The sequence below is a fragment of the Hipposideros armiger genome, unplaced genomic scaffold, assembly GCF_001890085.2.
Source record: "Hipposideros armiger isolate ML-2016 unplaced genomic scaffold, ASM189008v1 scaffold_84, whole genome shotgun sequence".
NCBI lineage: Eukaryota > Metazoa > Chordata > Mammalia > Chiroptera > Hipposideridae > Hipposideros > Hipposideros armiger.
In genome coordinates this window covers 3,481,583-3,496,379 of record NW_017731434.1, presented here as the reverse complement: position 1 = coordinate 3,496,379, position 14,797 = coordinate 3,481,583, and the positions used below count along the sequence as shown (strand labels likewise).

Genomic DNA, 14,797 nt, shown 5'->3' with positions numbered 1-14,797 from the left:
ATGATGATTCACCTCAAATGACATCAAAAGCAGACATTCATCAGAGGAAGGTTATGCTCTCAGTGTGGTGGGATTTTAAAGGTGTCGTGTTTTTCAAGCTCCTACCAAGGAACCAAATAATCAATTCGAATGTGTACTGTCGGCAACTGGACAGTTTGAACGAATCCATCATCCAGAAACGTCCAGAGCTTGGTAATTGTAAAAGAGTTGTGTTCCATCATGACAACGCGAGACCACACACAAGTTTGATCACCCGTCAAAAATTATTGGAGCTTGGATGGGATGTGTTGACACACCCACCATACTCGCCTGACCTTGTGCCATCAGACTTCCACTTGTTTCGCTGTCTTCAAAACTCCTTGTATGGTATAATGTTCAATTCAGATGAGGCTGTAAATCAGCACCTTGTTCAGTTTTTCACAAATAAAGACAGGTCCTTCTATGAATGAGGAATTATGAAGTTCACTGAAAGATGGCAAAAGGTTATCGAACAAAATGGAAAATATATCATTGATTGATCTTTGTTCTTTAAATAAATGACCTTTGAAAAACATAGACAAAATACGTCATGACTTTTCTGACAACTCAATAGAACTACCATATGATCCAGCAATCTCACTTATGGGTACAGTCGAATGGAAATGAAATCATTATCTTTTGTTTTAGCTGAGCCATCCTGCCACCTGTGGCAGCTCAGCGGCAGCTCAGCTTGTGCCGGGCATTGAACCACTGTTGCTCAGAGCTCGCCCTCTTGAGCAAGCTCTTAACCAACTGAGCCACTCGGCCGGCCCTGAAATCAGTATCTTGAGATATCTGCATAACCATGTTCACTGCAGCCATTTTTCATAATAGCCAAGATATGAAAAAAACTTGTGTCCATCAACAAATAAAGAAGGTGTGATTTATATATAAATATACATATATAAATCATATATATGATATATATCTCTCATACATATCATATATATATAAAATGAAATATTCATACATAAGAAAGAAGGCAATGCTGCCACTTGTAACAATATGAATGGACCTTGAAGGCATTATGCTAAGTGAAATAAATCAGACAGGGAAAGACAAATACTATATGGCATCACTTACATGTGGAATCTAAAAAAAAAACCAAACCCACAGAAACAGAGAGCAGAATGGCGGTGGCCAGGGGCTGCGGGGTGAGAGAAACGGGGACATGTTGGTCCAAGGGTACAAACTTCCAGTGAGAAGATAAATAAGTTCTGGGGATCTAATGTACAGTATGGTGACTACAGTCAACAATACTGTATTATATACTTGAAAGTTCCTAAGAGAGTAGATCTTAAATGTTCTTACCACACATACAAAAATGAAAGGTAAATATAAGGTGATAGAGGTGTTACTCAACCTTATTGTGGTAATTATTTGATAATATATACCTGTATCAAATCATCACATTGTATACCTTAAACTTACATAATGTTATATGTCAATTATATCTCAATAAAGTTGAAAAAATATTTTAAAAAAAGAACAGAAAGATAAGCCTATATATTTCGAACTGTAAAAGGAAAGGGAAATAGCTTTTCCATAAACAAGTAGATATATTATGTCTATTGTAAACTAACAAGTATAAAAATATAAAGAAAAAGGTAAACAATTCAGGAGATGACACTGAAAGCAATAACTAAAATATACATATACAGAAAAGTCTTGAGAGATTGAAAGATTATGGTTGGTACAGCTTTAATAAAGGCAGAATCAGGCTTAGGGTTCAGGTTATTGGAAGACCGAAAGCTTTCCACACTAGAGCTTGAATTCACACATTAATTACAGATGTGTGATACTGTTTATATTTTTAAAAACAGCATTAATATTAAAAAGCTACCATAAAAATGAAATTATTCTAAGATAAAAAAAAAATCACATGTAGCCGATTTTTTTTTTTTTTTAATGAAAAACATCCAGCCTAAGAGAAAACTTATAAGAGTTTATTTGAGCCAAACTGTCAACAATTGCCGGGAAGCAAAATCTCAATGGATTGAGAAAATGCTCCATACATGTGATTTTTAAACCTGTTTTAAGTAGAAAAAATTATAAAAAGGTGACCTCTTTGCAAGCATTCTCTTTTGATACAAAATTTAAATCTCAGTAAAAAACAAATTACCCATAAGTTTATAATACAATAATCACCACTCTTTACACATTAGTGTATTTATAGCTTGCCTTTTTTCTCTAAATAATTATATACCATATGTTTTTCTTTCTTTTCCTATTACAAAACCACAATCATACTTTTTATATAAAGCTTTATATAATACTCATTTCACTTAACATATGTTACCAGGTCATTAAAAATGATTACAAACATGTTTATGCACTATAATATTTCAAATTATGGATGCACCATAATTTGGCATTAGACTGTTTCCAGTTTTTCATTATTATTACAATGCTACAGTGAATACTTCAATATATAAATCGTTGAATCTTATCACTTCCCTGGAAAAATATCTAGAAGTATAACTTCTGAGCTAAAGAATCTGAACAATTTTAAGACTTGATTATAAGGTCAACTGCTTTCCAACAAGATACTTATAATATGCCTAGCTCACAATCCACAGTATATGAAAGGATCCATCTAAAGTATGTGTTTACATGTTCACCTCTTTAAAAAGACTATGAGCTCCTGTGGGAACTTACATTTATGTTATATTCCTCTTTGTACTTACCACATGGTAGCTAAATAAATGGCTACTGAACTGAATGAATTACAGCACAAAGGCAAAACTGTACTCTCTAGCTGACAAAGAATGAGGAACCTTCGTTAGGAACATACATTCCCTACCTCTGCTGCTGAAGCAAAGGAGTCGGTTGACGCAATGCTCAAGGTGTCTCGCAGGCCAAAGTCATCCATATTCCCTTTCACAGTGATGTCTGTATCTTTATCTTAAAAGTAAAAGCGGAAAAGTTTAGAAATTGATATTCCTTGTTACTGCCATATGTAATCTTCTGTAGTTGTTTTTTTTCTCCTTTTTTTTGCTTTTTACTTGTCTTTATTTAGACTACTGGAATCTAAAGGGAAAACAATACAAATCAATGGGATATAATTTGACAAGACTCTCAAGGTGTATTCATTAACTGATTCTGAAACAGTGCCAAGCAGAGCAGAAAGTGCTATAAACTAGACATTTTTTGCTTTAAAAAGGGATTAAACTTAATTTCAGATTAAAAAGCTTTTAAGTATATAAAAACTTAAATTCACATATAATAACTCGATTTAGATTATCTACCACACATGGTAAAATCGGCATATATACCAAAGACAGTTTGAAACAGAGCAAATTTAGTTGCAAGTGGCCTCGTTCAACTTGAAAGAACTGGTAGGTTCATTCAAATTAAATGAATTATTAACATAAAATGCCTGGCTTATCACTTGTGATATGCTGATCAATTATAACAATTCATGAAGGTATGTCTGAGTTCTTTAGTCTTTAAGGCCTACTTTAAAACACTGAAAAGCCAAAAATGATCAGGTCTAGGTCCCTCATGTTCATTCTGCTTAACTGAGAGTCAAATATAACTGCCCCAATGGTTTGAAAGGGCTGGAAAAGTTTAAATATATTTATTTGCAAATAGTTAATCTGTCTTCACAGGCTACCTATTAGCAAAATACATTATGAATGTGGGTGTCCACATCGTCACATACTGTCATCAAGAATCTGTTAACATTAAATTTTCAAACAAACACTGGACTTGCTTACAGATGTGACTACATTGTAGCAAACAACTGATATGCTTCAAAATGTATCACAAATATGAAAAAGCAAAGAACAAAATATATTCAGATTTTTCTTATTTTGATTTTCAGTCTGCTAAATTTGTCTGGCACTTTATCTTCTTTATAAAGAAACCAGAAATCTCTTTGGGTTTCATTCATCCAAATTTCTATTCCATCATTTTTCCTAAAATAAAGTTCATTACCTTTACCAGAAATTTCCTAAGTCCCAAGTTTTGAACCTCCTAGTAACAGAAAACACAGACATTTTGTGATTCTATACAGAGTGCAAAGCCTTTTAAAATCCAAACCATCAATTTAGTTTAAACTCAAAAGTTTTGAAAACAATTTATATTCCAAGCTTTAAGCCAAACAGAAAAGCAAATAAGCCATAATTGGTACAAAGTTCACTCCTATGAAGTATCAAAAATAACCATACACATAGCATTTTTTGTTTTACTATTTAAATTTGGTGGACCATATTTAACATTTTAACCATTTATCTTCCAAGTTTAAATAAATTATAATTGTTTTCAAATGAAGTTTACATCAATCTTTTTTTTTTTTTTTTAAGATTTTTATTGGTGAATTGGGGGGATGGGAACAGTGTTGGGGAATTGGGGGAAGGGGGACAGACAAGTTGCTGTCATTTTGTTCTTCAGTCTAGTTGTGGAGGATGTTGCTTCACTGGCCCAAGTTGGCACCATCATTGCGCTCTTTCTGGGTGAGGCAGATCAGTCGCCGGCTTCTGGATGGCCGCTCACTGCAGCTGCTGGCCGCTCACACTGGCTGCTGGCTACAAACGGTAGCCCCTGGCAACCCACTGCCACAGGGACTGCAGCCCACGCCGTCGCCGGCGACTCACAGCAGCCCAGCTCTAGGTTGAGCCGTTGTTCAGCATCTTAGCTGTAGAGGGCAGTGTCACTGGCCCTCATATGTGGGATCCGAACCGGGGCCCTCTGGCATCCCAAGCCAGTTCTTAACCATCGCGCCAGCCGGCCCTACATCAATCTTTTTAAAGTACCTAATTCGTCAGCTTAAAATCCTTCTACTACTAAATGACTATTAATGGGACAAAATTTGAGGTTAAATCATTCTATTTTCAAAAATACATGTTCTTTTAGATATTTAAATTTTTTCATCAAACTTGAGAACAAAACAATATAATTGTTTTACATTTATAAATAGCTATAAAACTGGGATTTTTGGAAAGTCAATTATCCAGAAAATTTTCCACTATTCTCTTTTCAGTTCATATATGATTTTTAAAAATTCACACAAACTTTGAGATTATTTATAAAACTGATTTGGCATTTACAACTTTCAAACCTTTATCTTCCTAATTATTTTCCATTGTTAGTATTAATTGTGCAAAAAGAAATCACAGTATAATTTTCATTTTGCCAAAGCACTTTTAAAGCAGGATTAAATTACAAGTCAATTAAGTTAAATCTTGGTTCCATATGCCTTTTGCTATTTTCAGAGTGGAACATAGACATTTATCTCCTGTCACTTTACCTTTGAGACATTACCCACAAGCTGTTAAAAGTCTGTTTTACTTCACTCAACAGAAACCAGCCTCTCAATGTCATCCAGATCAGTTACCATGATTGTACTATATTTAAAAAAAAAACCAACAAAGAAAAATGGCTCAGAGGAACTGGAAAGATTTATTCATTAAATCTAACTTTGTAAACCACAGACCATACCTTTCATTTCAGTAACTGTTATGATTCCTGGAATGGCAGCTTTATAATCATGAAGAGAAATAATACATCTGCTTTACAGATAAGGCAATAAAAAGTATAAAGAAAGAAGACTGGGCAATACCTCAAACTGACTGCTTTCATGCATCCAATTAAAATTTAAAATACTTTTTCTAAAAAGTAGCATCAACTCTTGATTGCGGTATTGAAAGACAAGGACAGCATGGAAAATTGAAAACCCAAGTCTTCATCTTTGTCAATATTTGCAAAAATATTTCCTTATCTAATTTTTCTTAGCAGAAAAAAATGCTAAAATCACAATGAGGTATCATTATACATCTACCAGAATTCTTAACTTAAAAGTGTGTGTTTTTTTGTTAAGGATGTACAGCAATGAAACTCTGCATACCACTGTTGGAAATGTTACTTGGTAGAATCACTGTGGAAAGTTTGCCATTATCTATTCAAGTTCAAGACTGCATTCTCTATGACCTAGCAATTCTATCCTTAGGTGTGTTTCACAGAAATACATGCTAATGGGCATAAGAATTTTCATAACATTGTTATTTATAATAGTTCCAAACTGGAATAAAACCAATGTGCATCTACCAGAGAATACACAAATTGTAGTATATTCAAACAATAAAATACCATACAATAATCAAAGTGAATGGATTGCTGCTACATGCAAGAGTGTGGATGCATCTCACAGTATGTTGAGTGAAGAATTACATGTATGGTTTCATCCGCATTAAAATTCAAGGGCCGGCCGAGTGGTGCGTTGGTTAAGAACTGGCTTGGGATGCCAGAGGGCCCCAGTTCAGATCCCACATATGAGGGCCAGTGACACTGCCCTCTACAGCTAAGATGCTGAACAACAGCTCGACCTGGAGCTGGGCTGCCGTGGGTCACCAGCGACAGCGTAGGCTGCAATCCCCTGCTGCACTGGGCTACCATAAGCTACCATGTGTAGCCGGCAGCCAGCGTGAGCGGCCAGCAGCCGCTGTGAGCAGCCATCCAGAGGCCGGCGACTGATCTGCCTCGCCTGGGAAGAGCGCAATGATGGTGCCAGCTTGGGCCAGTGAAGCAACATCCTCCACAACTAGACTGAAGAACAAACCAACAGCAACTTGTCTGTTCCCCTTCCCCCAATTTCCCAATAAAAAAAAAACTTTAAAAAAATAATAATAATAAAATTCAAAAACAGGCAAAACTAAACTATAGTGATCAGGACTACACATTAAGTTAGTAAAGTTATCAATAAAAACCAGGAAGTAATTAGCATGAACAACAAAACAGTGGTTAATCTTGGGAGCTAGTGAACAGATACTGACTGGGAGTGGGTACAAGGGCCTTTTTAGGAATTTGGAAATGTTTTGTTTTTTGATAGTTACACAAGAGGGTGTGACAAATCACTATACTTTTTTGGTTTAGTACACTTTCCTCTAAGAGTTTTGAAGGAAAGAAAATAATAAATCTATATATTTTTGGCCCCAAATGGCTGAAAACAGAAAAGACAATGAAATACTTTCTGTATTTCAATGTTGGCAGTAAAGCTGCAAATTATTATTGGACATGAATTTTATTCCCTGGTTGAGGAAGCATCTATAATAATGGTAGGTTAAAAAGTCAGAAGATCTGATGAGTCTATTAAGTATAACAGTAAATTGAAAATAATTTATCTGTACCCTATAAGGGAATACCAGCAGCAGTAGTAGAGTCTAATGCCACTCATACATCACTCACAATCTTTTTTCTCCTAGCTCATCAATTTTTCTTTGCTCTTTAGTGATTGGTTTAGAATTTTAAGTGGGATTATTTAGCTGGGGGTAATCATCTACTTGCAGAAAGACGACATGGAAAATAAGAGATGCTTGCTATTTAATGACAACAATAAAAATGTAATGAAATTGATACACACTTATTTTGCACTTTAACTTGCCAGAAACCAAGTTATGTGCTCTACACATAAAATCTTATAATTCTCACAATAACCCTTGGCGGTAGGTAATATTATCTTTTTCATTTTGCATATCAAGAAGCTAAGGTACAGAGAGGTTAAGTAACTGGTCCATACTCACACAGTTAAGAAATGGAATGGCAAGATACAAACCCAGGTCATCTGACACCAGATTTCATGCTATGAAACTATGCAGCTGTGGTGTCCAATATGGTAGCTGCTAGACACATGTGTCTACTGAGCACACGAAATGTGGCTAGTCAGAAATGAGGTGTGCTGTAAGTGTATAAAATACACAATGGATTTTGAAAACAGTGTACCAAAAGACATAAAATATCTTATTAATATATATTGGGTTTAAGAAAACATACTCTTAAAATCAATTCCACCTCTTTCATTTTACTTTTTCATGTGGCTGCTAGAAAATTCAGTTACATTTGTGGCTCACGTTACATTTCTATTGGACAGCGAGCACTGGTAGAGCATTCCTTTCTCCCATCTTATCTACAGCGCAAAGAGCTTATAAGTTCTTTAGAGGATTCAGATTCAACTCATAGTTTTTGAGTGACTACTATGTGCTTTCACAGGCTATTTATTTCCTTTAATATAAGTAACTGTTAAACAGAAATAACTTCATTATGTACTAGGATGCTTTATTGTAACCAGAACAAAAAGGCCATTTCCTAATCAAAGTCTTCAATGCTCCTTGTCTAGTTTTCAAAGCCTTCCATAATCTCTGTCCACCCTACCTATCTAATCTTGTTTTCTATTAACGACTAAAAGACCCCGTGGTTTTAGCTGAGTACATTTACTTGCACTCCCACTTGCTGTGGAGTAATGCAGTGGGTAGAAGCTCGGGCTTTGGAGTCAGCCAGCAAGCATTTGGATCCCAATCCTAGCTTTGCTGTTTACTATCTGGGTGAACTGGGGATAAAAATATTGATTTCACAGAGATGTCATAAGGATTAAATGAGAGATTTGTGGAGGCACAGTACTTGCTACACAGTAAGTGCTAAAGCATTTTTTGCTGATACTATTATTGCCATATGTATTTCTTACTCGAGCTTTTGGCTCCTCCTGCATCTTCTCCAACATACAAATTTCTCTCCTTCTGCTCCCTTGGCCCAGGGGACCCAGGAACACATACTGCTTTATAATACACAGTTCAAGTACTATCCCCTGCAAGTATCCTCCAAGAATTAGCTAATTTTTTGCCTCTAGGTAAGGCAATACAGCAAAAGTGTTGGGTTGGGAGCCATGCAGCCTGGATTCAAATTCTGACTCTGCTACTTATTAGCTGTGTGACCTTGTTTATGTTTCTTATCTTCTCAGTTTCTCAATGTTCTCATTTGTAAAATGGGAGGAAAAATCTACCTCATAAAGTTATGTGAGGATTAAACAAGTTAATATATGTAAAGTGAACATTTGGTACATGTCAGCTATTCACATTATTATGCATGAGGTAATCTGTACCATTTAACATACTAACTGAATTTTTATTTAACTATTGCCTGACATATAACCTGTCTGCCCAGCTGGACTGACACAACTTAAGTCGATGAACTTTCTTGTATTTTCTTCCTTTTTTCTGATGGTTCCTACAGTTCTCAATAAGAACATGGAACACACTGAAAACACTTAAATATTTGTTTATATAAACTAAATAAAACTTGTTATTATAAACTGACCATCCTTAAGACGTGAAAGTCCCTAATTTAAAAAGCCTCTCGTGTATTTCCTCTGGGTTATTTTGCCCATTATATCACTTTAATTTGTTTTCAGAGCCCTGTTAAAATTCTTATGTTTCCAATACCCAGTCCTAAGTTAATTGAACTTATAATCCTATCTTCTAAACCTGAAAATTGCAGTTTAAGCCCCCTAATGACTCATCATTAATATCCAATTGCCTAAAAGAATGCTTTCCACATAACTGGGTGACTAAATATAAAAAATGTGCCGTAAGTTACCCAGTGACACTTGGCCATGTAGCTCTTTTTTCCCCTAACCTTTTAAAATAGTAAACCTAAAATACTTTAAAACATTTTTTTACCTGTCTCAAACACCCAGAAGTTTTAAAATAGTCATGCATAGACATAAACTATGTTTTTCTTTGGAAGAACACTAAAAGTATGCTTCCTTACAACTAAACGGTCATATATTTTAGGCCAAAAATCTGACTGGATTCAAGCCTTCCTCCTTCTTTCACAATCTCCTAATTCACATATTAAGTTTCTTCCAAAGCAGAATTTGCTTGAAAGTTTAAATAAAAAAGAAAGAAAGAAAAAGAAAAAAAGTAGAAGACACTTCAGCCCTGGAAGCAGAACTTCAGGCCTAGATCTATTTCTTTAAACCAGTGCAAGTGGGGGTTCTGTGTCCCTCGCTCTGCTATCCCAAGGCACATTCTATTCTCTGTCGCTTAGAAGGCATCAGGTTCTATTTTAACCTCAGTAGATTCTAGTGGAGATTCCAAAGATGCCAGACTTCTTTTAAAACCTAGGCTGTCCACTGTGGGTTTTGTAACACCAGCAGGAAGAGGAAGGCTGCCAAATGTCTCAGTGTCATCTGACTTCTATGTCAGCAGCTACTCTCCAGACGATGTTTAGCAATTTAAGTATGATTTGGAACCTTGTTGGTTTTATTAAAAATGAAAAAGTTCCTGCTGCTGATAAGATAAGCTATTTTCCAAATAGAGTCTGCTATAATCTGTTAAAATAAACAAGAAATCTAGAAAATATTGCTGCTCTTTATGTATCCTGTATGACTATCTGCCTCATCCATACTGCAGATAATTTTTATTCTGATTTGTTTTAAAATGCTATAGTATAGTTTGACAGAGACAAAAAAGTTGAATATAAAAATCAAAAGCACCATGGTTTCAGAAAGCGTAAGAGCTAAGATATATTTTCTTGATTTTCTTCTCAATGTATCTTAATAGAAAAGAATAACTATGAAATCCACTGAAACAAAAGAACTGATGAATGCTCGATGTGTTATGACTTAACACAGTTTTCTATGTGAGATAATACACATATGAAAAAGGCCTAACTATGGCACTCCTCAAAAGGAGGTTCCCATAACAGCTGCTTCTGGCTTTCCCTCTTTATCACAAATTCTTATAGGCCACGATGGGCCAACAGAACAATGAGGATTCGTAACAGAAACACAGCTGCCAATGCAAAATGAGTAATAGAAGGAAAGAGAAAGGAGTAACAGCATTTTCTACCTTTGTTAGGAGAAGTGACTGGATAACCGAAAGTGGAGCAAAATGTAATCAAGGTTAGCTCTGCGATTATAGAGACTTTAACAGGGCCACTGAGAATTGCTGGTCACTCCATCCACTACAAGAAGGCCCCTGTCCAATGGGACAAGTGGGAGCAGAAATCCAGCCAATTTTCTAGGCCTGCATCTTCCTGGGGGAAGGTGAACCTTTTTCGTATCACAAAGGTGCCCTTTTCAAGGAGCTATATTATACAGGCCTTTTTCTAACGCATACAAAGGCCTTGTACGGGTGAGTGAAGGTCCTGAACTTAGAAATCCAAGCCAATAAGGTGTAACTTAAAGACAAAAGAGGCAAAGAAAGGCAAGTAGCAGGATTTCCCCCTGCTTCAGGCACCGGCAGTTTTCACTACATACTGCTTTCACCTCTGAACCTATTTTGACTTTGCATATGTAACACCAGTTAGGCTTCATTTTGTAGTATTATTAACAACTCTGAAATTAAGATTGTAAGCCTGAATGCATGGGAGGAAATTACCAGGCCAAATTTCTCATATGTTCTGCAATTTGCACTCTGTATATTTAGAGGTCTGCGTATTCAAGTTAAGCCTGTAATTCATGTCACTCCCTAAAAATAAACCCTCAGGGAGTTTATCCACCAACCACAGTGATTGTGCACAAAAGGAAAAGGACAAGGTCTTAGAGCGTCCACTCTGGGCTGTCTGACATTTGACTCAAGATGATAGGTTGAGGTATTTCCTCTTGCTGCCAAGCTTTTTGAATATTGCTAAATGTTCTATCTGGCTGCTTACCAAAAACGAAGAATAACGTCTCTCTAGCAGTCAGGAGGTCCCACTTTATAGCTTTTTCCTATTCTCTGCCAGAGAATTTGTGAAATCAAGACTAGGCTGGAAAAAAATCTCTAATTTTCCTTTACAGGATGTCTCACTATCTCAAGGAAATCCTTTGAATAAAAGAAAAAAAGATAAAACATTTATACTGTACCAGTCAACCCATCCACAATCTTGTGCAAACACATAAATGTGATTATGACATAATTCTCAGGGGCTCCTTTTTGCCTAAAGGTACAAAACAAGGACCTTCCTGATTTATCTCCTGCCCACTTTTCTAGGTTCTCCTACATACACTGTGTTCCCAAGACATATTAAATGACTTCTAGTTCCCTAAACAGGCTCCATTATATGCCTTGATCCATGTGGCTCCCTCTGTTTGGAACACTCTTTTCTCAACTGTCTTCCTGGTGGACCATCTTCTCAAGTGTCATGCCTGTGAAGCCTTCCTTGGGCCCTCCAATGAATAATCATATGCTTCTCTTTGGTGTTTCCATAGCACTTTCTAAGCACATTATTATAGCACTTACTCCACTGTGCTATATAATTTTTAATGCCTGTCTCCCAAACTACTCTGTGTGCCTAAAAGAAAGGATCAAATCTTCTTCATCCTTGTCTCTCCACTGCCTATGCCATGTTTGATATATACTAGGCAATCAAACGTTTGCCAAAAATATATTCCAGGCCTAAGATTCTATGAGTTCATTCTGTTAAAAAAAAAAAAAAAGATTATAAAGAGGCCTAAACGCATATCTGAAATATGTAAAGCAATGCTCCGAAAGCTATGAAAATTCCTGGTTTATTTTTAAGGGCTAAATTTGTTCCTACACATCAGTATAAAAGAATTTCAAAAGTCCTTTGCTTCAGCCAAAAAAACAACATTTATCAAAGTTATGGCTTCAGAGTTGCCTGCTAATACTACTGTTGCAAATACATACTACTCTTTATAGAAAATGTAAGCATAAAAACTATGAAGCCCAATTAATTTTAGAAGAAATCTAATTAAGTGTAGATTAATAAGCCTGAATTTTATTCATATAAACCATATCAACTAAATAATGTCCCCAAGAAACTGTGAGCAAGCTGCTTAATTTGATGTTAATCAGATTTATTTTTACATTGGTATTAAATTCAGCAATTTGGTCCTGCCCTCATAGACTAACCAAAGTGCGTAAATAATAATCTTAATTTCAGTATGTATTGATACTGAAATAAACTATGAAACCAGGTAATGATGAATACTCTGTATGATCTGATAAGAGAAGTCTCCTAAAGTATAATATAAATCATTCCTTGATGTTAGGTTTTAATCCCATATTCTATCAATCTCTCACTAGTGTTTAATGACCAACTAAAGTCTAATTTTTACCAAAATAATTCATATAACATAAATTTCTGTTTAATATGAAAGATAAATATACTTTTATTACGTAATACTTGATATGTACAAAAATTATAAATATACCATTAATGTATACTTTGAGTCAAAATACTACAACAAACATTTGTGAATCTGCCACCCATCTACTGTCATTTTTCCAAGTTTACCAAATTATTTACTTAGAAGGAAATATACATAATCATACAGAAAACAGTACTGTACAAATCTTCTTCTTACCTAATACTCATATGGGTCTCCATATGAATTATAAGAAGTCATAGATATTCAGATATTTTGGCAAAAAACAGCCGCAGATAACCAAAGATTAACCACATGTCCCAAATGAGATCTATTTACTTTTAAATTCTTAAGCTCTTAAACAGGCAGAGGGCACTTCAGTTGAGAAGTATGGGAGAGAACGGAGGTGAGAAAGAAAAGCTAAAAGAAGGGTCTTCTGCTTTGTGTAGGGAGCTCAGGCTCTGAGTCTTTTGAAATAGCTCAGTATCGAGGTACACACTCACTATATTGCTGTCTAACGGCTTCATAAGTCTTACAGCCAATCAGACCAGAAGCAACCTACAGACAGGGTTTCAGCTCTTATTCCATCTGAATTTCATCACATGCAAAGCACACAATAAACAGTTAAATAGTCACAGGTTGATTTTTAAGCTATAATTTGCCTTAGCAGTGTCCATGAGTCTCTGCCATAACTCTCCTATACTTTACTGGGAGGCTACAGCAATGGGCACAGTCTTTGATTCTGTATGGTGGGGTCCCCCTTTCTACACAGCTCCCTTCAGAGGCAAAAGGCTGTAAGAATCTACCCAGAGCAGTAAAATGGGGGGAGGCGAGTATAAGAGTTGCAAAATCAACATGTTTTCATCCATAGATACGTAGCCTAAATAAAAATTCCAAAAGAACCTATGATAAATTCCTGGTAGCAGAATTAATAAGAGTTCAGAATGGTTGCTGACAATATTTAAAAGGAGGTATCAACAACATTTTAGATACCAGCAACAAAAAATTAGAAAATGTAAATTTTAGAAGATACCATGACAACAAAACTATAAGGGACCTAGGAATAAAGATATGTAAGATCTCTATGTAGAAAATTATAAAAAATTATAAAAGACTTAAGTAAATGAAGAACTATACCATGTTTATAGATGGAAATATTAATGCTATAAAAATATAAATTCTCACAAGCTGGCCTACAAATGAAATGTAATAATCAAAATCCCAAAAGAGGTTTTCATGAAACTTGGCAAGCTGTCCCAAACTTCACACGGTCAAGTAAGGGCTGAGAAGAGCCAAGGCAATTCTTAAAAAAAGAACACGGTGAATGGACTCAGCCTGCCAGTGTCAAGACTCATTATAAAACTACAAAGCAATAGTAATTAAGACACAGAAGCCAATGTTTAGACTAACATAACAAAATAGAGAGTCCAGAAAAGATACATATATAGGATACACAATAATAATAAACATTTATAAAACCAGCTCCTGGCAGATTAAAAATCTAAATATGAAAGTAAAACTGTCCAAAGAAAAATACAAAAGAATTCTCTTTTTACATTCTAAACAATACACAAAAAGCCCAAACCATAAAGGAAAGACTGATAAATGTGGTAACATTAAAATTAAAAATCTTGGTACAACCACAGAGACCTTAAACAAAAGGAGGATATGAGAAAGAACTCTCATACCTGCCAGTGAAGTTTAAATTGGTACAAATACTCTAAAGAGTTATTTTGTGCTAATAAAGCTGAACACCAGCATAACTGGTAATCCATCAATTCCACATGTATAGCAGTGACTGTCATTCTTGTCTGCCCAGGATCCAAAGTAAGAAATGCAGTTTGAAACCCAGTAGACAGAAATACATGAATATATAAATGAAACAGAAATTTCATAAAATATATATGTATGTGT

General features: G+C 35.4%; 1 protein-coding gene across 1 annotated transcript in view; it reads right to left on the bottom strand.

Moving 5' to 3' along the window:
* Positions 1 to 14,797, bottom strand: part of MIGA1 (mitoguardin 1) — a 91,620-nt gene that overhangs the window by 41,097 nt on the left and 35,726 nt on the right. The window contains exon 7 of the mRNA XM_019644041.1: positions 2,822 to 2,922. Within this exon, the coding sequence (XP_019499586.1) occupies positions 2,822 to 2,922 (101 nt within the window). The remainder of the gene's footprint in view (positions 1 to 2,821; positions 2,923 to 14,797) is intronic.